Below are 25791 nucleotides of genomic sequence, written 5' to 3' on the forward strand. Positions count from 1 at the left end.
TTATAATCAGTTACTGAATTTCAATACTATGTAATGTAAAGCAGATCTACCTAGGGCGCGTACTAAGGAACGTTGTTTTGATTTTATATCTTATTTCCATAGTATAAGATGCATAATTGATTGGGCACGCCAGTGGAAGTGGTTTACCCAATTTGCCGCTAGATGTCGCTGCGCTACTCTAGCGGCAATCGTACATCGCGGTGTTAAGATTTTTCCTGATTCGATGACCCTCTCCGAACGAGTTTATCGTGTTATCGCTTCTCGGCCTTTTGGCTAAGATCAAAGTGTAGTATCTGTTCTTTTCAGCTTAATATCTGAAAGTTCCCTCACTGAGGGACCAGTATATTAAACTGATTTTTGTAAACCGACGGGATGTTCGGGGCTCGCTCCACTCCCGTCACGGGTCGGCCCGGCATTGCAGTGCCGCCGGGATTGGCCCACACATTAATTAGAAAACAATATTTAAATACATGTTGGACAGTTGGATCTCCCACATATTGAGTTCTTACCTCTTCAACCGTTAAAACGACGAAATTTGTTATGGAGAAGGTTCAAGGTCCAATGAAGGATAAGTGATATTCATCATTCCACAGAGACTGAAGTCGCAAGCAGAAGAAGACAGTAGCATAATAAACGCATTTCAGGCACGAAGTTATTTCTGTGGCCCTAGTGAAAAAGGGTACAAGTCTCTGGCAGTTTAGGTGTATAAGGGTATAAGTGTTACGTGGAACTTACACCCCTTTACACCTGCGCTGCCAGAGACTTGTACCCTTTTTCACTAGGGCCACAGATTTATACATTGTGATATTTTTAAGAAAGGGGACCGTTTCTTCATGGAGACAAACGTAGTCCCCATTTTGCTCTCAGAGTATTATTATTAACATAAAATAATAATTCATTGGTTACGTGACCTTTCTCACAAGTGCAACGACTATGATACGATATTCCATCATGGAATGCCAGTGCCTATCTTCCAGCTTTATTATCAGACCTGGAAACCTAATCGTAGTCAAGTCATTTCAAGACTTTTCTAACAAATCCAAACAGCTATAATACGATGTTCCATGATGAAGTTCCAGTTCATATTTTCCGGCTTCATCATCAGATCAGTTCGACAGTACTATATTATTGTATTGTCATCAGAACTACATACAGCTGCCAATTTTCATGACGCTAAGATCCTTGGAAGATGATTAAATTAGTTACCTTAGATTCCATTACATAGTTACATACAGGTCGACCTAATAAAAGCGTGTTAAGAATGTATTTAAGGAATTTGATATATATTATATCATTTTTTTATGAAATTTGTTTGTCACTCCTACAATAATCAGTAAAACAGAAGGGCATAGTAATGGTTAATATACCTACAATAAAATTGTGTAAAAATATTTCCCAATGTCAATATCCTATAATATAATGAAAAGAATCTCTTTAAAGAGATGTACAGTCGAGTTCATTAATAAGAATACATTTCTCTACCCAATGCAATAAGATACAAAAATGTATACATATTGAACTCGACTGTACATAAGAAGGCAGAGGTGGAAAGCATTTTATAAACACCTGTGAGATGTCTTAACCAAGTCAAGTTCTCCATAGAGAAAGTTCCTTATGCCCATGGATACCATTACTGATGGAAAACCACAAATATCAATGTTAGAAAAAGGCACACCGATTACATTACAGGTATTCCAGAATTCAACAATGACATCTCATTCTCAAAAATGGAGGAGGGGGTAAAGGGGGCGCAAAAGAAATTAAAATACATTTTATTTATGATATGGTTTATTAATAAAGGTTTCATGAACCAGAATTTATTTGGAATACAAATACTACACTTTGAGCGTTTACAGAATAGGGTACGAAAGGATAATTATCAAGAATAGTTTGATAATTATCGATTTTAACATAAATTACTGTCAATTTGGCATGCGGCATAAAAAAGGGAACGTAGCTGTCGTAACTTTAATGGAAAATTCTTGAGCGATTTTCCAATTCAGAGCCCATCAACGTACTCACTAGCGCCACTGGAAAATTGTGATTATTTAAATTTAACGATACATATTTAAAAAAAAAGGGGGCCGCTACGTACTGTATTTTGTATTCAAGTACCTTTTGAATACATCATAATAGTTTTTACGTTGCTGGATTCGTCAATCTAGACGTCCAAAGTTAAAACGGCCGTTTTTATTTTGAGGTCATAATCACAATTATTTTCCAGTGGCGCTAGTGAGCACGTTGATGGGCTCTTAAATTAATACAGCATTTACATAATAAAAAGCAATCATATTACTGCATGAATTCATAACAGATACAAACTTTAATCATATTTCAACAATCATTCGTTAAGTTTATAAGGACTGCTAAAAAATCCAGACACATACATTTTCATTATTACATCCATCACGTATTATATCTTTAGTATACATTGCTTTATGTTATATTATAATTATAATACAAAACCTTTTATAACATTTTGAACAACACGAAAACATAGGATGAAGACAAACACTTGTCTAATATCGCCGACAGAATGTGGCACATTCCAATAGCGTGTACAGCCGACCCGGCGAGCTTAAATGTCAAAATATGTCGAGTTTCTAGTAGTTAACAATACCTAGACTTAAATCGACCGGGATATGGACCGCGATTACCTTTTGTATTGCTTTTGAGCTCCCGATATTTCAACGCAGTTACCGGCATGTTACCATGCATGTAACTGCGTTGAAATATCGGGAGCTCAAAACACAATAGAAAAGGTAATCACGGTTTACATAACCGGTCGATTTAAGTCTAGTGAAACTAACCGTGAATCATTCAAAACTGTTATTGTTAACAATACTTGTTAAAACATGGAGTTTATCAAATTTCAACAGCATTTTATTAACATCTCATATTAAAAATTATAAAATCGTTATAAAAATGGCGCAACTCTACATACATATCGAATTCACTCTCAATATAGCAAGTACCAATTGACAACTTATTCGAGATGTTGTCATTCAAATTCAATGGCTATTGGCAGATACAATAACAAATAGTTAGAACAAAATATAACATACAAAATACAGTCAAAGGGCATGAAATGGTCACAGACACGCGTATAAATTCTGGACATTTTTTAAAATAACTTAAGTGTAGGAGGTGAAAAAAGAGTTGCGGTTACTGTTATAATATTAGCGGAAAATAGTTGAGCATTAGAGTTTTTGTTTGCCGCGGCATCTATTGTCGAGTAGCAGTACTGAGAGTTCCGCTACTTGACGCTAGATGTAGACTACGAAAATAATAGTATTTTTTGTAACAAAACCGTTGTATGGAGTGAGCACTCTTGGTCTTCTTAATTCTCTTTGATCGTGTGAAAATACCTACCTAATAGGTACCTATAGTTTTCATAATCTATTTTGTAGCGTTATCATTGAAAAGATGAAGATTCTTAAAGTAACATACATTGGAAAAAAACATACAAAAACACACTGAACAATAGTTGGCTCAACATTTTATTATGCTATAATCTCATACATTTTCATTTAATATTTTAGAAATGGAATCAAACGGGTATAATTCAAACTCAAAACATAACAGAATTAACAGAAGTATGCCTCATGCCTTAGATATTTTAATTGGCAGTCCAAGGAACCATCAAATGTGACAAAGTCAGGCAAAAGCACATTGTCGGTTTATTTCTATTCTAATTGAATAGCCGGGTCCACACAGAGCGAGCATACGAGCGAGTCTACACTGGCTGGTTCGTGCGTGAGGAAATTGCCTCGCGCGTCTGCTCGCTCTGTGTGGACCCGGCTATTCATTAGGGCGGCAGCGCCTTCGCTGCCAACAATGTACCTTAACGTAGTGCCTTTATGTATAAAAACGAGACAAATTATGGAAAAGCCATCTAATTAAACAAAATATAATTATTCCTATTATAAAGCAAATCATTCTCCTAATGTTCTTCAGAGTCCGCAGCAAGCTCGGCATACAAACGTAGTTACGCTCTCATTCTAAAACGACTAGCTACATTGCTCTGAAACTTTGTACTTACAATAGAATAATGTATATTTAGTCCTGTAATTCGTTTATTTAGCTTCAGATACCATGGTTTAACCTTTTGACCGCCAAAGACGTCATATGACGCGCGCGGCTACAGCCCAATATCAACCTTCATGCGTACCGACAAGGTTCACGATTACACGCCGCGTACGATAGGCATAATTTTAGCCCTCATGTCATTGTATGTGCAAAGTTTCATTACAATCCAAGAAGTAGTTTTAAAATGAGAACGCAACTCCGTTTGTATGGGAAGGTGAAATTCAGCCAAGCTAGCTGCGGACACATAATTGTTTAAATGCTTTAAATTAACAACCTTAAACCGACGTAAAATATAAATAAGCTAAAATTACCGGTTAGCTAAACCTCTTCAGAAAACTAGATTTACAAGCCAGTTACTAAAAAAAAGACTTAAGATTCGAACACTAGTCTCCTAAATTTCTAGTACACTAGGCTAGTAAAAAGCTGAAAAATACTTGAACACGCTCATAAGATCTTGAACATAAAGATCTAGTATATCAACCATTGACATATATCTAAGGACGTGCCTTACGGGCAATAAGAACGGGGCCAGTACGGCGGTGTCACGCACACGAATTCGAGCCAATCGTGCAGTCTAACGCTACAACGCGATTGGTTGTTGAGTTCGCATCACGCGCGCGATTGGTCGAGACTAGTTGCGTTAGACTGAACGATTGGCTCGAATTCGTGAGTGACACCGCTGAACTAACACCATTCTTAATGCCCGTTAATCCTGACCTTATACTCTGTATTTTAGGTAATTAAATTAAAGTAAACAAAATCTACCTTCAAATTGATCCCGAAAAGTTGAGGGATGAAAACATTACATGATCAAATAATGTAGGTTTAAAGTCAGGTTCAGTCACAGATCCAGGCTGTTTTGTATTTGGTTGGTTATCCCCCGACCCCGAAACCCGAAAATGTACAGATTGTTTGTTTATTTTTATTTAAATACTTAAAGATACAGAGTATAGATATATGTCATCAACTTATATTTTTCAAACTGCATGGCAATGGTAACAGATGTCGTCTCCATACATTTATAACCTCAAAACGCACCGTACCCATGCTAATTAAAAAAATACTATAGTAGTAATTATTTTTGTGGCTTGTACGATTTAAAGGAGAATGGGCAATTTGTCCCATGGATGTATACTGTTGAGACATATCTCGTTTGAAAGGGTTTACTCTTAGCATTATTTTATTGTATGACACCAACTTTGGATAACTTGCAGGGACTGAGCAATTTAAAAAAAAGAGTTGTCAATATAAACGGTTGTTTTACAAAGTACTTGTTATGTAGCCGGTTGTTAGGTGTTTTGTATGAAAGAATATGAGAAATTCTAGATTTCTGTTTACCACTACTTACGTTTAAGTACGTACAGGGCTGGAATTAGTTGATAAAACATATGCTTGAATTAAAAATACTGCTATTAAACACTGAAACTTGCTTGTATACTCAAGCCATATATATCATTTAAAAGACATTTTTATAAGGTATTTTAATATATATATACTTGCACTCAAATGCTTGCAGGGGCGGTAATAAAACTAGTTTCCTCGTTAATTAAGTGTGGTAAATGCCGCTTTGTTTGTTCTACCTGGCACTAGATGGAGCCTTGGTAGCCGTTTGGGTAATTTTTACTAGTGGTATATACAATTGAGTTTTATCCTATTTGGAAGGTCTTCAATTAAGCATTAATTACTTATATGACACCAAAGACCGAAAGTGTCCAGGGAAGATGATATTAATAATTTTGATCATGCGCTGCGGCGTAAACTGGAACTAAAAAATGTCATTCATATAGGGTTACTTTTGTAACCATTTACATCACTTTGCATGCCTGAAATATAATGAAAAAGTAATTTATATATATTTTTAAATTATTACCGCTCAATAAATGGCACTAAACTACTTAATTATGATTTTTCAAATCCTCTCTAGTACTGACATCTTGCGTGCAATAGGAGAACCGAATGAGCGGCAAATGCTGGATCCGTATAGTCGCTTATAAACGCTTAAAAATGTCACCGAAGAATAAGTTTGTTTAATTCGGAACTTTGACAATAAAACGAGTTGTTACCTTGAACGAGTAAGTGTCGTCTATTTATCTCTCTTGCTCTTACATATTCGAGTGATAAAGGTAGAAAAAGCATTATATTTTTTAAAGTTCGCGTTATGTCCCGCTAGAAACGTTATATAAACTTATTATTAAACATGAAATAAGATTCCTAAGCAATAAGTAGGTAAGTAAATGTATTTATGGAGTACCATAATTAGCAGCAAGAAAATAAATCTAAGTTTATATGTTACGATAAAATAAATCGTAAAAAGGTACTATGTACATACTTGTTTTGTCTCTCTGCAGGAAAATTGTGTAAACGTGAAACATTTGAGATTGCGCCGCGGTTCAAAGCAACGTTCCCTTCGTTTGCCATATGAAGCAGGATTAAATTGTGTAGTTTTAAGTTCTCATGTAAGTGAATTGTCAAATTCTTAGTGAGAATAAAGAATCTTAAACCTAAAATTAACGCAGTGAATACATTACAAGCATCAGCGACTCTTAACTGTTTGCCAAGCTAAGATAGTAGCTGTATTTCGTTCCATTATATATACGTATGAAATAAAAACTTTTGAATACATTTAACACCTTTATTTCATATAAATTGAAAAATAACTGACGGCATACATTTTCTAGTGAATAGGTGCATCCAGATCCAGATAAGAGAATGCATGGTTATTGCGCCAATGTCGGACCATTTGCGATTGGTTTGCTAAGGGCACCGCTAGCTGGTGCGGATGCACAGAGCACTTATACATACCTTATTAAATAAAAACTTTTGAATACATTTAACATCTTTATTTCATATAAATTGAAAAATAAGTGACGGCATAGATTTTCTTCACGGTCGCACAAATATTATCAGGACGAGTCGACAAGTTACTTTAAAGCAAGCATGGTGAATAGGTGCATCCAGATCCAGATAAGGGAATGCATGGTTATTGCGCCAATCTCGGACCATTTGCGATTAGTTTGCTAGCTGGAGCGGGTTAACGAAAAACAGTAACTGGCGACGCTAGCTGGCGCGGACGCGTGCGACGAATTTTACCTACAAAGGCACCCGCGCGCGTGCACCCGCTCCGTGCACTCGCGCCAGCTAGCAAACGCCCTTAACCTTTTGAAGGCCAAGAATATCTTAAGGCGTCGTAACTAGCTATGCTCAAAGCGTCATAAATACATTATAGCTGATATAGCCGCTGTCAGAGTAACCTTAGCACTTTCAAGTAAGGTTTAGGGCATAGGGCGTCCGCAACGTCGCGCGTGTGCATGGAGCGGGCGTGCGGCTTACAGTATGAGCAACGCTAACTGGCGCGGACGCGTGCGACTGATTTTACTTACAAAGGCACCTGCGCGTGTTTGCCCGCTCCGTGCACTAGGGCCAGCTAGCACACGCCCTTAACCTTTTGAACGTCAAGAACACCTAAAGGCGCCGTCACTAGACATGATTTAAGGGCCATGAACACATTAATGATTATAGCTGTTTTAATCGCTGTCAAAGTCCCTAATGTAATACTCATGCACTTTCAAGCTCACTTGCGCACGTGACCTTGGCATGTGAGTAACGTTTTTGTTATGGCGTTCAAAGGGTAAAATATCAATGTCGTAATGCGTCGCTAGCGCGTTATTTTCGAATCGCACCCGTGCTCCCGTGTTGGACTGCACACGCGGTGTACACTTCTTGTTATTGTAACCGTTTGTGCGCCTAGATAACACAAGTACACATACACAACTCGCAAAATGCTCGCGTGCTCTTGTTTATATGTAAAGTACGTCTTCTAGGGCCGCGGATTGGACCCACGCGACCGGCGGGGCGGTGAGCGGCATACATTGGTCGCAATGCAAGCTGTAAAGCTAGTGCAGTGCATGAGGGACGCGCGGCTTTCTCTCACCACATCTTTAGGTGTTCTTGCCGTTCAAAAGGCTAAAAGCACCTAATGAGGTGGCTTTACATTAGCTAGATGCCGGCCCACACGCCGATCCGGTGTGCAGGCTAAGGAAATCGCTATGTAGGCCAATTCGAAAGTGCAACTGACATTAAACCAATTTTAGAATAATATTGGAATGATACCAGTTAGCTGTCATTCGTGCGTTCATTTCGCACTTATACGCATGTATTTGTGCGAGCGAGACGCCCGCAACTAACTGATATGATTCCAATATTACTCTAATATCGGTGTGCACGCCCCTTTTTATTCATAAGCAAGGTACGATTGAACCACTATAGAAGGCAGCGAAGAGGCCGGCAATGGAACTGGTAGCGTTTGATGGAGACAGTTTTCTGTCAAATGCAAGTTCAAATTGGCCTGACTGTCTCACTCGCACACCGGAGTAGCGTTTCATATAAGCGTACTTTGTTATATCCAATCGACCCGCTCTATTCAGTAGGTTTCATTATCTCGATCCATCAGTTAAGTAACAATCTCTTCAAACTGGTGGATCGAGATGGTGGATCCTACTGGACAGATGGAACCTATGGATAGGACAACGTTATGCTCAACAACTTGGTAGCAGAAGCGATGTGATTTTTTAAAATCGCGACTGTGTCATTGACATAATATATCTGAGGACGGGCCTTACGGGCAATAAGAATGGGGCCAGTACAGCGGTGTTACGCACACGAGTTTGAGCCAATCGTGCAGTCTAACGCCACAAGTACCACAACGTGATTGGTTGATGAGTTCGCATTACGCACGCATCTAGTTGCGTTAGACAGCACGACTGGCTCGAATTTGTGAATGACACAACTGAACTAGCACTATCGTTATTGCCCCTAAGGTCGGTCCTTAGATATATGGTAAGCGTCAGGATGGCGGTGGACCTCAGCGAATTTCAAAGAAATATTTATAAACATATTGTACCTTCTGTGTACCTCAGCGTACCTTTAATAGAAACCAGTGTACCTTTCCCCAAAACGAGATATTTTACAAAACGGTCCACCCGCCAACCTGACGTCAGGATGGCGGGTGGACCTATGAAATCTTGCATTATACCGCAATAAAAGTATGCAGTTATATTGTGCATGAGCTTAGCCTAGCTTGTTTTGGGGAGAGGTACACCGGTTTCTATTTCTATTTACAGAGGTACACTGAAGGTACAGTCACCATCATATATATCGGAGCGGCCAAGGTACCCACGAATATCTGAACATGCCTCTACTGTCAAGAGGTTAGAGTGCGTGTTTAGAGATCTTTGAGCACCTCGGCCACTCCGATATATCTGATGGCGACTGTACCATATAACTGCATACTTTTAGTGCGGTATAATGCAAGATTTCATAGGTCCAACCGCAATCCTGACGTCAGAATGGCGGGTGGACTTTTTCTTAAATATCTCGTTTTGGGTTAGGTACACAGAAGGTACAGTATGTTTATAAATACTTACTGCTATGGCGCAGCGACCCGAAGTGGATCTTGGCCTCCGACACCAAAGACCGCCATGCTTCTCTGTCCAAAACCGTTTCCATCTAGTCGACGGCGCCGAGTTCGCTAAGGTCTTTTTGCATTTCGTCTCTCCAGCGGGACCTACCTAGGACGTCTAGACGGTCTTCGGCCATTTGGAACTTCAGAGTACGCCCTCCAGGCTGCACGATCCTCACCCATCTGGACTACGTGCCCGAGTCATCGGAGTCTGGCAGCGCGAAAAATCCTAGGACTCACACGTGGAGAGGATGGAACCTGGAGACTCCACAGGAATCAGGAGATTGAAGATCTGGTGTCCGAGCCGAACGTCATTGGATGTTTATAAATATTTCTTTGAAATTCGCTGAGGTCCACCCGCCATCTAGACGCCAGATGTCAATGCCGAGTGCGACCAGATGTTAAAGCGGTGTATTATCTCTAGTCTCTCCAATATGTTCTCCTGGTGGGTCCACGGGGTTTATTTTAAGTGTTATCATAAACAGTGTTCACCAGCGGGTCTACGGGTACCTAATTATTTTTACCATGGGCCGACCATGAACACGATTCTATTTTTAAAACGTAACCCGCGTAGCTACTTCAGTCTTAGGCGGTATATACTCTACACCACGTTCACAAAAGATTGATATTTTAGGTAAAAACTCACATTTCGCTATATTTGTCCATAGTAAATACTAATTCAAAAACTGTACGGTAGGGCCTAAAATCTTCTGTGATAGTAATGTAGAAATAAATACTGTTGACAGGCGGTCAACGGTATTTAGTACAATAATTACACTGAAACAATTCGTATAGAATACAGAACCTATGAATAATATATATCTAGAGAATCTAACTTTAATGCAATAATATAATTGAACAAAAGATATACATTAGTACGAGTAGTACGATCAACCTATATGTCTATTTTTAATAGTCTTAATGTTCGTGTATCGGTTCTGTATTCTATGGCCATTAATTATGCTTTATTTTTCAACTTTCTTTGACTACACACAAGTACACATTATATTTGCTTTTTTCTTGAACTTTATCTTGCCCATGTTCGATTCTTCTTATGTCGATGCATCCTCATTATTTCCGTATGGTTTCTGAAAATACAATAACAGTTTTTGTAATGTTTTCTAATACCTATGTTTCAAGTCGGTTTCCTATTTTTAAGAGAAGTTTTTTTTTTCATGTAAGTACCTTTTTTTTCAAGTGGGGTAAATTAGAGCAGATGGGATACCTATCGAAAATTATGTCAATAAACAGTTTTACGTTCCATCAAGAATTGAGAGGTTGCCTCAATTCCTCATGGAACCCATGATTTAAGCTAGACCTTTACACAAATATTCCTTAAACCTCGTTAAGCAAGTAGCTTCTTTACAAACATAACAAAGAAGACAAATCGTCTAGCGTGAAAATACGCATCGTTAAAGAGTTCTTTTCTGGTCCTGATCAGAAGTTCCACTTCTTCAAATAGCACTTTTTTGAATGGCAATGCCTGGTCTGTTGATGAAACTAAAAAACGCCTATAAGATTTGGGGAGTTCCCTTAATTCCTCGTGGTTTTGTCAAAAATAGGACCATCTTGGAACTATACACCCACTTTCAAACGATAACTAATTTTCAACATTGGTTCAGAAATGTCGAAGATCTTACTTAACATATATACAAAAAAAAAGTTTTTGAAGTCGGTTAAAAAGTAGTATCTTTACAATACTTCCTTTTACTAAGAAGGGATAACTACTACAATTTGCTTACTAAGTAAGTACTTACTTACTATTAGTATCAGATTGGAGTCGACTCGAGAGTCGATAAAATGGGCGTCGCTATCCTTTCCGGGTGGGGGGATTTCACCGCATGAAAAAGAGACACATATAGTGAGTTCTTACTGTTCTACCAAACTACATATATAAAGTAGTCGTACTTTTTGAGTCAAATTAATTTAATTCTAAAGGTGCGACGTAATGGCCTGAAGCCCGCTCTTAGCATACCTAGTTATACTATTTGATGGATATTGGTGTCAATTTATAATACGTTTAATTATTCATTGTCTTTACCTAATTATCTTTACCTTTTGCCGACCGGTTTGGCCTAGTGGGTAGTGACCCTGCCTATGAAGCCGATGGTCCCGAGTTTGAATCGCGTAAGGGCATTTCTTTGTGTGATGAATACAGATATTTGTTCCTAAGGCTTGCGTGTTTTCTATGTATATACGTAAATATATATTTATCTAAATAAGTATGTTTAACGTCGCCTAGTACCCATAGTACAAGCTTTGATTAGTTTGGGGCCAATCTGTGTAAGATTGTCCTATGTACATATTTATTTATTTATTACCTAACGTAACCTACATTAGGTAATGAAAGCATTTTATTTTTGTAAGGGTAACAGTTTTGTTGGGATATAAAATGGTTAATGATAAAAACTAATACTTTTACCAGCATTTTCACTTTATATTCATGTATTCGAAACCTATACATTTATGACATTAACTTTTGCAAGACGATAAGATTTTTTATTCACAATAACTTGTCCGTATTCGAACTGTCTGGCTACCCGGCTAGCCGTGGCTGTGTACCCGGATTTTATACTCTGAAACTGGAACTAGTGACAGATAAGAGTCGATTGATGTTTTTTTAAAGATACTTATACTTAAATAGAATTACTTACCTATGTTTAATTAAAAGAAACTACTTATACATAATAATCCTTACAGTTTTAACCTATTTAACCTACCTACCTACCTACTTTTAATAGTAGCAGTTCGGTTCACTTCGTAGAAATACCTGTTCTAAGAATAATGAAAAAGAAAGAAGAGTAATAAAAATAAAGAATCTGGAAGTCGTTGAGGTGTTCCGTTCTTCATCAGCAATTCTACTTCAACAAATGTCACTTTATTGAGTAAAAATGCTTATAATATTGATGAAAATCCTAAAATGACTATATGTATGCCTATCCTATACAATATGAGAAGCTCCTTCAGTTTCTCGTAGAACCTATCATCAGAACTGGACCTTGACACAAATGTTCCTTAAAAGCCTTACATGCTATAAACGAAATAAAATAAAAAAAACGCCTAAGGTAAAATACTTGTCGTTGAAGAGTTCCATTTCAGCAGTATCAGCATAGTTTCAGTAATATCAGCAGTTTCACTTCATCAAATGTCACTTGTTCAAATAAAAAAAACTTGATATGTTGACGAAAATCCTCCTAATTGTGAATTCAAATCGATTTAAAATCCTCAATTCCTCATTGAATCCATCATCAGAACTGGACCTTGACACAAATGTTTCCTAAGAACCTAGCTTGCTACAAACTTAACAAAGAATAAGAATCGCGCGCGTTGAAGAGTTCCGTTCTGGTCAATATCACTAACTTGTTTAAATAAAAATGCTTGATATGTTGACGAGAATCCAAACATTACTGTATGTATTGTATGCCTATAAGATTTGAGGAATTTCTTCGATTTCTCATGGAACCCATCCTCAGAACTAGACCTTATGACACAAATGTCTTCAAGAACTTTACTTGCTACAAAATAAACAAATAAAACATATCGCGCGCGAATTGGCGAGTTCCATTTTGGCCAGCCATATGTAAATAAAAATCCAGAAATTATAAGATGTCAGGAATTCCCTCGATTATTTATGAAACCCATCATCAGAACTGAACATTGATATAAATACACCTTAAGAACGTTACTCGCTACAAGCTTAATAAAGAATACAAAACGCGTGCGTTGAAAAGTTCCGTTCTGGACAACATCAGCAGTTCCACTTGATCAAATATAACTTTTTTTAAATAAAACACCTAGAGATATTGATGAAAAAAAAAACTATATGTATTTCTATAAGGTTTGAGGTGTCCATCATCAGACCTAGACACTAGACACTGGTGTCTAGTACAGATATTTCTTAAGAACCTTACTTTCTACAAACTTAAAAGTTCCGAGGAATTGTTCGGATTAATCTCTGCCGCCTCTTTCCGTCGCCGCTTTACGCTACATCATTTATATCTTCACCACTTAGATGGTTGGCAATCCTCAACTGTGCATTTCTCTAGAAACTTCCTGCCTCATACAGCTAAACTATGAAATGATCTGTCGCATGCGGTATTTCCGGCCCAATACGATCTTTAAAACTTTAAGGAAAGAAGAGCGTATTCCTATCTTAAATGCCGGCACCGCACTTACAATCCCTATGGTGTAACAGATGTCCATGGCCAGCGGTAATTGCTTACCATCAGTTGATTCGTCTGCTAGTTTGCCTCTTATATCACAACAAACAAAAAAAGAATAAAATCTCACGCGTTGAAGAGTTCCGTTTTAGTCAACATCACTAGTTCCACTTCATCAAATGCCACTAATGTGAATAAAAAAAGCTAAAGATATTGATGAAAATCCAAAATTACTATATACCTATAAAAATTGAGGAGAATGAGGAGTTCCGTCGCTTTCTCATGAAACACATCATCAGAACTGTACTTCGACAAAAATGTTTCTTGAGAACCTTACTCGCTACAAACTTAACAACGAAGAAAAATTGCGCGCGTTGGAGTTCCGTTTTGGTCAACATCAGTAGTTCCACATCATCAAATGTCACTTTTGTGAATAAAACTTGATAATATGTTGATGAAAATCCAATAAGTACTATATATATATACCTATAACATTTAAGAAATTCCCTCGATTCTTCATGGGACCCATCATCAGACCTTTACCTTGACACGAATGTTCCTAAAAACCTTAGTACTTAAAACTTACTTGCTACAAACTTAACTAATAAAACAAATCGCGCGCGAGTTGGCGAGTTCCATTCTGGTCAACATCAGCTGTTACACTTAGTCAAATGACAATTTTTTAATAAAAATGCTTGATATGTAAATAAAATCCCAGAAATTATTACATGTATGCCTATAAGATTTTAGGAATTCCCTCGATTCTTCATGAAACCCATCATCAGAACTGTACTTTGACAAAAATGTTTCTCAAGAACCTTACTTGGTACAAACTTAACGAAGAAAAATTGCACGCGTTGGAGTTCCGTTCTGGTCAACATCAGTAGTTCCACATCATTAAATGTCACTTTTGTGAATAAAAGTTGATAATATGTTGATGAAAATCCAATAAGTACTACATATATGCCTATAGCATTTAAGAAATTCCCTCGATTCTTCATGGGACCCATCATCAGACCTTTACCTTGACACAAATGTTCCTAAAAACCTTAATACTTAAAACTTACTTGCTAAAAACTTAACTAATAAAACAAATCGCGCGCGAGTTGGCGAGTTCCATTCTGGTCAACATCAGCTGTTACTTTTAGTCAAATGACACTTTTTTAATAATAATGCTTGATATGTGAATAAAATCCCAGAAATTATTACATGTATGCCTAAAAGATTTTAGGAATTCCCTCGATTCTTCATGAAACCCATCATCAGAACTGGACATTGATGTATTAAGTACACCTTAAGAACCTTACTCACTACAAGCTTAATAAAGAATACAAAACGTGTGCGTTGAAAAGTTCCGTTCTGGAACACATCAGCAGTTCCACTTGATTAAATGTAGCTTTTTTTTAATAAAACGCCCAAAGTTATTGATGTAAATCCAAAAAAAACTATATGTATTTCTATAAGGTTTGAGGTATCTATCAGACCTGGATCTAGACACAGATGTTTCTTAACAACCTTACTTTCTACAAACTTATCAGGACAAATCTATTACGGCGAGTGTTCCATCGAATTGCTCGGATTAATCCTTGCCGCCTCTTTTCGTCATCGCTCTACGCTACAACATTTTTATTTTCACCACTTAGATGGTTGGCAGTCCTCAACTGTGCATTTCTCTAGAAACTTCCTGCCGCATACAGCTAAACTATGAAATGATCTGTCGCCTGCGGTATTTCCGGACCAATACGACATTTAAAACTTTAAGAAAACAGCGTATTCCAATCTTAAAGGCCAGCACCGAACTTACAACCCCTATGGTTTAGCAGGTGTCCATGGGCGGCGGTAATCGCTTACCATCAGGTGTGACGTCTGCTAGTTTGCCTCTTATATCATAAAAAAAAAACAAAGAAGAAAAATCTCGCGCGTTCAATAGTTCCGTTTTGGTCAACATCAGTAGTTCCACTTCATTAAATGCCACTAGTGGGAATGAAAAAGCTTAAGGTATTGATGAAAATCCAAAATGACTATATGCCTATAAGATTTGAGGTGTTCCCTCGCTTCCTCATGGAACCCATCGTCAGACCTTTACCTTGACACAAAGGTTCCTAAAAACCTTGGTACTTGAAACTTACTCGCTACAAACTTAACAAAGAAGACAAATCACGCGCGTGGAAGAGTTCCGTTTCTGATCAACATCAGCAGTTCCACTTCACCAAATGTACTTACTTACCACCCATTTATTTGAAACAGTACCTAGGTACTCCATTTTGATGCCGCCAGCTTGAAACTTCAATGGCCTCAGTGTCCGATGAACAACTTAAAAATGCTGAAAGTAATAACAATTATAATAAGTTGGGGAGTAGCGACCTTACACACCCGAGTGCTCCTGGGGAGTTCTGTTACCGGACATACAATAATAATAACAATAAATAAATATTATAGGGACATTCTTACACAAATTGACTGAGTCCCACGGCAAGCCGAGAAGGCTTGTTTTGTGGGTACTCATACAACGACATAATAATATATAATATACAAATACTTAAATACATAGAAAACATCCATGACTCAGGAACAAATATCTGTGCTCATCACACAAATAAATGCTCTTACCGGGATTCAAACCCAGGATCATCGACTTACTAGGCCAAACCGGTCGTGAAAAAAAGAGCAAAAAAAAAGAAAAATATGTCAAACGAAAATGCGATTTGGAAACGTTATTCGCCACTTAATATATTATTATATCTGGTTCACAGCATTTATTTGGTGCTGATATAATGTCTGCAATATTACCCGAGTACATTAAAATATGAATAAATTATCATAAATTCAGAAGATGGTCCCAATCAGGTCACAGTTCATTTTTACATGGAAAAATGGCTTTCATGTAAAATGTTTGTCAGACATATTTTTGGAAGTATAGTACAATCATTAACTTAGAAATATAGGTAACATTTCACGAATAAAAATACGGTAACACATATTTTTAATTATTTTTTTAACTTATCCTACGCAAAATAGAATTGGAGAAACTGACATAGGGACTATCATTCGACACGACACGTATAGTAAAGTATGAATCCGCTCTAAGTCCTCTTACATAGACAGTGAGAAGTAAAATAATTCTTGTTCTGAAAACAATAAAATGTAAAATGATTAGGTAGGACAATCCAAACTTCTAAGGTCGCGTAGATCAGAAGTAGATATGAATTTGTTCGACAATACGATGGGAAACTTTTCAGCATTTACATTGGCGCATTTTTTTCTGGAATACTATCTAAATTACACTTTGTATATATGCTATATTTTTATATAATTTGGAGCCTTTATTTTCCATGGAGTCGAACGCTATATAGCAGCTATACGAGAAAAAATAATACTTTTATCTTACCTACCCCATGAATAGTGAAGATCGTCAAGGAGCTTACTCTCTGAGATCAATGGAATGGAGTGCCTTTCGATTGGAGAAAATTATAGCGTATTAGAAATATACTATTTTGTAATTACAATGTTGAATATTTTAAATTGCGTGTTTTGACAATTATTGTTGACAATATTACATTCAGAGTCATCTTGACATAACTTTAGAAATCCATAAACTAGTCTATACTTTTTAAAATGATGGAGTAAGACTGACGAGATTACCGCTATGTATAAATGTTTTACGTCAAGTAGAATTTTGCTTTAGAGCGACATCTGGCGTTGAGTAGAAAAGTTAAGGCGTAATTAACTACAATTAATTAACTCATTAAATGGTTTTATTTTGGTCCCTGCAACGATTTGACCCCAGTTATATTATACGAAAAATAGCTTATAAAAATACTTTTCACATGATATACATGGCATTTGTATACACTCTTATTTCGCTGTGTATCAAGTAATTTTTAGAATGACGATTTTTTAAAACTGTTCATTGTGTCCCTTTAAATACTTTATCATTGGTGTTGATACAAAAAACATAAAGCATTTTTTATATTCTTTCGAATAAAATACGCTAAAACTTTTTATATCCCGCGTATAAGGAAATATAACTGCTTATATGCGCAACTTCTTTTTTTATATAGCTCGGTCCCTGCAAGTGGTCCAAGGTTGGTGCCATACATTAAAATAATACTACGATTAAGAGCTTTAAAACGACATATGTCTCAACAGTATACATCCATGGGACACTCCCCATACAAAAGTGCCCATTGTCCTTTAAATTTAAATCGTTTGTATTCATTTCGAACTCTAGATTATTCCGTTCGGATCTAAAAAGAATGTAAACAATAAAAACACTAACAGTCGTTCAACAATTGATCACAATCATCAGATTGATCGTCAGGTTCATCCTTTTTTTTATCAATTAGTTCTGTGCTAACCATGCACGATGTAATATATATATATATATATTGTGTAATGTAATACAGTCAACAATCCTATTGGACTTACACCCTATTGTCCATATTTTGCTTGTTTGCTTATTCGTTGCTGTATGTACCTTTTTTTTTCTTTGCGACAGTAAATGACTTTTTATTTATTTATAATTCCATACATACAAATGTACCTCACTGGCCGAGTGACCTATTGACATGTTTAACACATTCTGCCAGCAACACGCTAGGCGGGTTCTTTGTACGTAGGCGTTTTTCGCTACAAAGCGGATAAACCACGTTATCCGCTATGCTGATAGCGCGCTGGTTGTATACGCGTTAAAATTAAATTTTTTAAAGATCCGAATGGATTCAAATTTAGAGTGATATTTGAAAATGTTTTCATGTTTTTCCAGATAATAGGCGGGTCCACACAGAGCGAGCATACCAGCGAGGCATTTTCCTCGCGCACAAAACGGCCAACACTGCCCGTTTAGTGCGAGGAAATTGCCTCGCGCGTATGCTCGCTGTGTGGACCCGCCTAATGAACAACTGCATTAAGAATAATCGTTAGTTACTGGCACCTACATCATTGCTAACATTATATTGAAAAATTACAAAAACTAATAACCTTCTCAGGTTCACTCGTCTGCTATTTCGTCTTCTGCCTCTGAAAGAAAAGAAAATCAATTTTGAAGCCATTGTACTTTTTGAGAGCGCATTACATAAACTTCGCTAGACTGTAGACTGTAGTGAACTAACACTTCTACCGAAGATACATTGATTAAGATGCGTATAATCTAAGGCAATAGGGAGTATTACTGCAATATTCTGCCGCCAGAGTGCAGCACTAGCACCCATCGTAAACCATAGAGTAACTTATACATACTGTGCCTTAAACTGTGTTTTGACAAGTGTCACAGATAATAAAATATGTCATTGATGCATCAAGGCGGTTTGTTTACAAAGGGCCTACCGAGAAACGCGGGAAATTGGAATTTAGGTATCTGCCTCTTTATCGCTCGAACAAGAGTGATTAGATTTTCGATTTTCTTGTTTCGCGGTAGACCCTCAGATTGTGATGGATTGTGGTAGTGACGCCCCCTACGCAGAGCTTCGCGTAATATTCCATATTTCGTGCTTAGAATTTGACAGGTACACGAGATGGCGCTGTACAGCTCCATAAATTTTGCGGTTAGTCTGATTGTGAAAAGTTGACGTTTGACAATTCAGTGACCGAAAAACATATGGCGCAGTAAAGCGCCATCTGTTTTCGATGTCAAACGAAGAGGCATGTTTTTTCTTAGACTTTACCTCTCTATTACAATCAATTCTCCACACAATAAATAATAGACTACCGTACAGAAATGACATTTCCTTCAAAGCCGAAGTTTGACAGCGATTCAGGGACGAATTAGGCTGTCCCTTTCCACCATTTAGGGTTGTCAAATTTCAAATAATTATCGTATCTGTGGTCGTGCACGTATGGGGACGTCAAGTTGTGCCAACCCTAATAATTGCTCGGAACAATGCTGAGCCGAACGGAGCCGAGAAAAGCCGAAAGGAGGAGTGTCGCCCCACCTTAACGCAGGCAACTGACCAAAAGCAAAATGCAATAAAGGGTTCTCTCACCATCTGCATGTGTCCCGTTGGCGTGCTCGAGGCGGAGGGTCCGCAGGCGCGCTGCAGCATCCTCGGGGCTCGCGTTGCTTTCCTCGGCGTCTTCGAACTCCTCGTCTCCTGAAGATAATGGGAATGTATGTTATATGTCTTACAAGCAGATACCATCTTACCCAATAACATCATTTTTTTATGCAGAATTTTCGGACTAGAGGCGATGAGGCTTGAATTGTTTACTTATTTTTAATCTGAACCATAAAGGGTCAAATCGCAGAGATAAAATAGCTACATTTCCTGAGAGAAGTCATTCTTTAACTTAGAGTTCCCAGCAAGCTCGGCCGAATTTCATCTTTCCATACAAGCGGAGTTTCATTCTCATTTTAAAACAACGTATTGGATTGTAATGAAACTTTGCACATACAATGACATGAAGTATATCTAGTCCTATAATTAGTTTATATAGCTCCAGTTTATAAAACAAACGAAACAGAACAAAAACAAATTTTGTATTTAAAAAAATCGCTGTATTTTTTTACCTATCGTATCTGAAGCTAAATGAACTAATTACAAGCCTAGATATCTCTTATCCTATTGTAAGTACAAAGTTTCAAAGCCATCTAGCTTGTCGTTTCAAAATAATTATATAAAATGAACTAGACTAAAAGATTAGTATAGAACCGAAGTTATAAAGAATGAAGCATTAGGTAAATAGTTTAATACTGAAAACTGCATGTATCAACTTAATGAATGAATGTCATATTTATTATATAAAAATAAATTTTCGTTTTTCGTTGACTTGCATGACATTTATATGTACTTCTGGTCTCCCGCGATACAGGCCTAGCCTAGTGCGGGGACTCCTGGAAACTCTGTTGTCAATCTAGTTATGCACCAACTCTTAAAAACAACCGCTGTATACTTTTTCTGTGTCCTTTCTTGTGCAATAAACATATTTTTTATCTTTATCTTTTATCCTTTTAAAATGAGAGCGTAACTACGTTTGTATGGAGAACCGAGCTTGCTGGGGACTTTTGGAGATCCAACAGCTGTGACATTAACTAACATTTTTCTTTATGGTAAAATGGTTTTTTGTGTCCCAAGGGAGGAAAAGTAGGAAATTGCGTGCTGCGTGTAAAATTGTTACCCGAGCCGAAGGCGAGGGTGGCAAACACGCGGGATGGAATGTCCTACGTTTCCTACCGTGGTGCGCATACTTTTCTGCTCGACGGAGGCGGAAAGCGACAACTTCGTTCAGCGCAGCGGGAGCAAAGTTGACGCTTTCCGCCCGGAGGGCAGAAAAGAAAATATCGCTCCGGCACCCGCAGTGCCCTTAAGCAAAATAACTTTATGATATGTGTGCAAGTACCCATCTAATAACGAAGAGTTGTAAAAGTAAGAGAGTGAGGACACGTAAGCACGTCTCCAACGTAGGCCTTTGCTTTGACCTTACGTGGAGGCCCCCAAAGCTCATGCTCATGGCCAAAAAATCTTACCGTGGCCAGCCGATTTATTCAACGTAGATTGCCGATATTGTAGCGAACTTTGCTCTCCTGCACGCCAGATTTGTCAGCCATGCCGAGTTGCTGCAGAGCCGCGATCCTACGACCTTATTGTCAAAATAAAGGGTCCCGCGAAGGCCGAAAACCAAAAGCATCTTATCAAGTCGTGCTTTCGATTTAAGTCAAAGGCCGAGTAGTAGGAGAACCGTGATATGTTCGATTTCAAGCCACTCTTTTGTAGTTCGGCGTTAGGTCTTATGCGACGCTAGGCTAGTAGGCCTTCTGCTTTAAGCAAAAGTCGATCTTCTGCCTCAATTTTACTTGTCCATGAATCCAAATTCAAGCTTTCCTCTCTCGCAGCTGGACCTTCTGCCTTACTCACACTTCGCTACTGGTTGTATTGCATGATAACTCTCCGGACGTCCAGCCATTCATACCTCGCCATTGGTCAATTTCAAGCTATGCTTTCTTCCAGCTCGATTTTTGGCCTCATTCGCACGCGCCGATCGAACGCTCCGCATCAGCCTTATGAAAAGCTACACCTTAGATTTTGCCTTTAAAAACACAGATTTAAACTTACATATCAAAAAATAGCGTTTTGAGGATTAGTTGGGATTACATCGGCTGGAAATCTAACTCGTTTTGAGGGACGAACCTGGAGCAGTAGGCGTCAGGTGACTGATACCTTCATCAAATTCCTCGCCGTCCATATAAGGGTCGTCGTCGAGGTCGTCTTCCGGGTCTGGATGTAGGGCGTCCTTGAATTATGGCCCTGGTTCATGGGCTGGAGATTTGACTTGTTCTGAGGGACAAACCTGGAGCAGTAGGGGTAAAGTGACTCATACCTTCATCAAATTCCTCGCGGTCCATGTAAGGGTCCTGTCGTCCTCCAGGTCTGTCCTTGAATTATGGACTGGTACATCGGCTGGAAATCTAACTCGTTTTGAGGGACGAACCTGGAGCTGTAGACGTCAGGTGACTGATACCTTCATCAAATTCCTCGCCGTCCATATAAGGGTTGTCGTGGAGGTCGTCTTCCGGGTCTGGATGTAGGGCGTCCTTGAATCATGGCATGGTACATGGGCTGGAGGTCTGACTCGTTCTGAGGGATGCACCTGGAGCAATAGGGGTCAGATGACTCATACCTTCATCAAACTCCTCGCCGTCCATATAAGGGTCCTCGTCGAGCTCATCCTCCGGGTCTGGGTGTAGGGTCTGTCCTTGAATCATGGCCTGGTACATCGGCTGAAGGTCTGACTCGTTTTGAGGGACGAACCTGGACAAGCGGGGTTTGATTTGAATGGAAAAGGGAAGTAGTATTCCATCTGTCCAATATCTTGGTCCAATGTGTATTTGCGTCTCACATTTTGCCTAATGAGAGAGTTAGACGTAATGCACATTGGACAAGTGGAATATCACCCTTAGATGAAACGTGGCATGAACATTTACATAAGATATTATATGTTTAATGACATATATTATATGTCTGGTACTTTCAGTTTTCGTTGCTAAAAATTGTTATACAGAGAAAATAAAGCAAGTACAATTTTTGTATGTATTTTTTTTTTTCAAATACATGGATCTCCTTTTTTGGCTTAGCCACAGTTGGTTACATGGGTAATAAGAAGAGATGATGTATGGTGTATAATATATATTTTCTGAAATGATACTATCACTCGCTTTTTCATCATTTGCGAAAATTCAAACTCACAGCAGATTTGTGGAGGGTGGGTCATCAGCATCAAACTCTTCATCATCATCATCTTCATTGGCATCGCCCGCTGCCTGGTTTAGCTCAGGAAGCCTGAGAAAATATAAACAGTCAGAAATACTTAATGAACCGGTCAAAACAGCTACTCTTTATATTTCATGCTAGTTTTTAGGGTTCCGAACTCAAAGGGTAAAAACAAGAACCTATTACTAAGATTCTGCTGTCCGTCTGTCTGTCTGTCTGTCACCAGGCTGTATCTCATGAGCCGTGATATATTGAAATTTTCACAGATGATGTATTTCTGTTGCTGCTATAACAAATACTAAAAACAGAATAAAATAAATATTTAAGTTGGGCTCCCATACAACAAACGTAATCTTTTTGCCGTGTTTTGCGTAATGGTACCAATCCATTCGTGCGCGAGTTCGACTCGCACGTGGCCGGTTCTTTAGTTACGCCAGTTTCCTTAAAGTGATTTCCTCAGTACACCATTTATTCGATTTTTTTTATGATTATATGTTTAGAAAATCATAAATGAACTTGACATTCCTTTGCAGGCACAACCTCAGATAAGATAATGATTTGGATTTTGACAACCGTAAATAGGCGAAAACGATGTTGCCATACATTGGAAAGGGACAACATGATTTATTCCTGAATCACTGTCACAACCCTCTGGCCTAGTGGGTAGTGACCCTATCTGTGAAGCCGATGGTCCGGGGTTCAAATCCTGGTAAGGGCATTTATTCGTGTGATGAGCATGGATATTTGTTCCTGAGTTATGGGTGTTTCCTATGTATTTAAGTATTTATAAATATTTATGTATTATATATATCGTTGTCTAAGTACCCTCAACACAAGCCTTATTGAGCTTACTGTGGGACTTAGTCAATGTGTGTAATAATGTCCTATAATATTTATTTATTTATCACTGCCAAACTTTGGTTTGTAGGAAGTTTCCTTTCTGTACGGTAGTATTATTATTTATTCTGTGCTATAACATCATTTTGATATGGTTCAACAGGCTTTGGCTCTCAAAAAATACTCGTCAACCACATGTTTGATCATACCTAAGTTCATGTCCGAGTACCACAAACAGTGCAGGCACAGGCTCCCGCTGTATGGCGTGCAGTGAGATATTTGGGTAGAGCAGAGAAATGGTGGCTGAGGCTCCGCCGTTGGCGCCGACGCCGCCGCCCCACACTACATTGCTAATAAAAAAAATTGAAAATTTAATAATGAGTAAAATTATGCTAACCTAACCACGCCTATACAAACGAACCAGAACAGTGCTCTCTGGTGCAAACATACAATGAGACCCAACCCCAGATGAGCTGGGAAGAGGGTTGGCCAAAACAGAAGAAGAATGAGTATAATTTAAAATTTAATAAAGAGTTCACATTCTGCAGGAAATTAGAAACAACAGGGTGAGTACAGGAAACGAGGGGAGGCCTTTACCCAGCAGTGGGACACTAAATCAGGCTAAGAAAAAGTGCAACTTCTAACAAACCAAAAATTAAAACATTGTGATTATCAAAATGAACATTAATTGTATAAAAAAACAACTGCAGTGATATACAGACATCAGCTTTCAGCTGCTAGTGTATTAAATAATATAATAATAATAAACCCTGCATATCATTATCAGAATTGTAATCATTTTCAATGTAAAATGTAATAAGAGACACTTTACACTCTAGTGTAACACTTCAGAACATCCTTGTTTCTAACACCATCATGACAAATAAGTTCTGGCAAAATAGCATGCCAATATAAATGCAAAATATTAAAATATACACACTAAATTTAGAATGTCCTTTATGAGACAAAGGAGACTAATTGCATTGTTATTTTTGGATTGAAGTACAATAACAACATCATAAATTTCTTTTCAGTTTTACATTTTTTGATGACTTAATTGACTTAGCTACTGTTCTAAACAACTAACTAAGGAACGAAGGATTTTTTTTCCCGCCTCGGCAACCGGTGGACTTGGTCACTTTTTTCTTTAGTGTATGATATCTATTTCAGTTATAGATATAAATAGGTTAGTACAATGCCACCCAAAAAGGTACGAATATGATGATAAATTGTTTAATTACATGTCATATATACTTCAGAATAAAATAATTATTAAAACATAAAATACACAGTGATTGTTCTTTCAAAGGTTAAAATAAACAAATCAGTATATGTAAGAAAACATGGGATACGTACACCAAACAGTACAGCGTTAATTATATTAAAAAACTTACTTTTCTGTGATGTATAATGTAGCAGTCCCTAGTTCTTGGCCATCTACCAGGAGTTTTGTGCCCGGAGTTTGAGACAGTACACCATCAACGGGAGCCGAAAAGGTGGAGGAAACAACAACCATTTTCAACTATTTTGACCACACTGACTGATATATCAGTAAGGTAAAATGAACAACTTATAAGGCAAATAGGTTTAAAAGGTAATGAACAACAGAAAAGCGTGTTAAACTTTCACAAATTCGTGGGAACACGTTTTTCTCTCAGCAATTCACGTTTTGCATCAATAGTTTTTGTTAATGTAAGGATGTTTTCTATTACGTTAAAAATACATTATATTCGTTTCTTTGTTACTTTGGAAACGTTTTGTTATTTGTTCAACGCCATGTTTCACATCTTTTTTATAAAATTTGTGCCATTTTTTATATAAAATCAAAATAAATATGGTTTTGCACAATTAGGTATTCAAAATTAAAAATAATAATATTATTTCCAATATTTTTTTATCATTCTTGTTATTTATATAGAATAGGAGGAAGGGAGGAAGCGTTAGCGTTTGATAGGTCTATGGTTGTTTATGAAGTATACCTGAAGCATTAACTAAACGCGTCATAAATTTGTCATTAAAAAAATTAAAACTACGTAACTTTTAT

At 37.7% G+C, this 25791-nt stretch overlaps 1 protein-coding gene, 1 long non-coding RNA gene and 1 other non-coding gene across 3 annotated transcripts; 1 reads left to right on the forward strand and 2 right to left on the reverse strand.

Annotated features, from left to right (window-relative positions):
• Nucleotides 1–253: 253 nt before the first annotated feature.
• LOC133531237 (U2 spliceosomal RNA) lies at nucleotides 254–446 on the forward strand. The gene has a single exon (XR_009801510.1). It is a non-coding gene; the product is annotated as a U2 spliceosomal RNA (small nuclear RNA).
• Nucleotides 447–10175: 9729 nt separating this feature from the next.
• On the reverse strand, nucleotides 10176–13116 carry LOC133531160 (uncharacterized). The gene is made up of 2 exons (XR_009801484.1): nucleotides 11309–13116; nucleotides 10176–10635 (listed from the first exon to the last, which is right to left on the reverse strand). It is a non-coding gene; the product is annotated as an uncharacterized LOC133531160 (long non-coding RNA).
• Nucleotides 13117–18033: 4917 nt separating this feature from the next.
• LOC133531159 (methylosome subunit pICln-like) lies at nucleotides 18034–25453 on the reverse strand. The gene is made up of 6 exons (XM_061869294.1): nucleotides 25142–25453; nucleotides 23957–24097; nucleotides 22887–22979; nucleotides 22321–22451; nucleotides 19689–19796; nucleotides 18034–18726 (listed from the first exon to the last, which is right to left on the reverse strand). Exons 1-6 carry the CDS (start codon nucleotides 25261–25263, stop codon nucleotides 18698–18700), a joined length of 624 nt encoding a protein of 207 aa, XP_061725278.1. The 5' UTR covers nucleotides 25264–25453; the 3' UTR covers nucleotides 18034–18697.
• Between the last annotated feature and the right edge of the window lie 338 nt (nucleotides 25454–25791).

The sequence above is a fragment of the Cydia pomonella genome, chromosome 24, assembly GCF_033807575.1.
Source record: "Cydia pomonella isolate Wapato2018A chromosome 24, ilCydPomo1, whole genome shotgun sequence".
In the NCBI taxonomy this organism is placed as follows: Eukaryota; Metazoa; Arthropoda; class Insecta; order Lepidoptera; family Tortricidae; genus Cydia; species Cydia pomonella.

Bases quoted from the DNA above. Each gene is read 5' to 3' on its own strand.
- LOC133531159 (XM_061869294.1), bottom strand. From the start codon at position 25,263: ATGGTTGTTGTTTCCTCCACCTTTTCGGCTCCCGTTGATGGTGTACTG. The intron at 22,980-23,956 runs GTATGATCAAAC...ATATTTTCTCAG, and splicing joins GTACTCGGACATGAACTTAG to GCTTCCTGAGCTAAACCAGG. The intron at 19,797-22,320 runs GTATGAGTCATC...CATTATCTTCAG, and splicing joins CGGCGAGGAGTTTGATGAAG to GAGACGAGGAGTTCGAAGAC.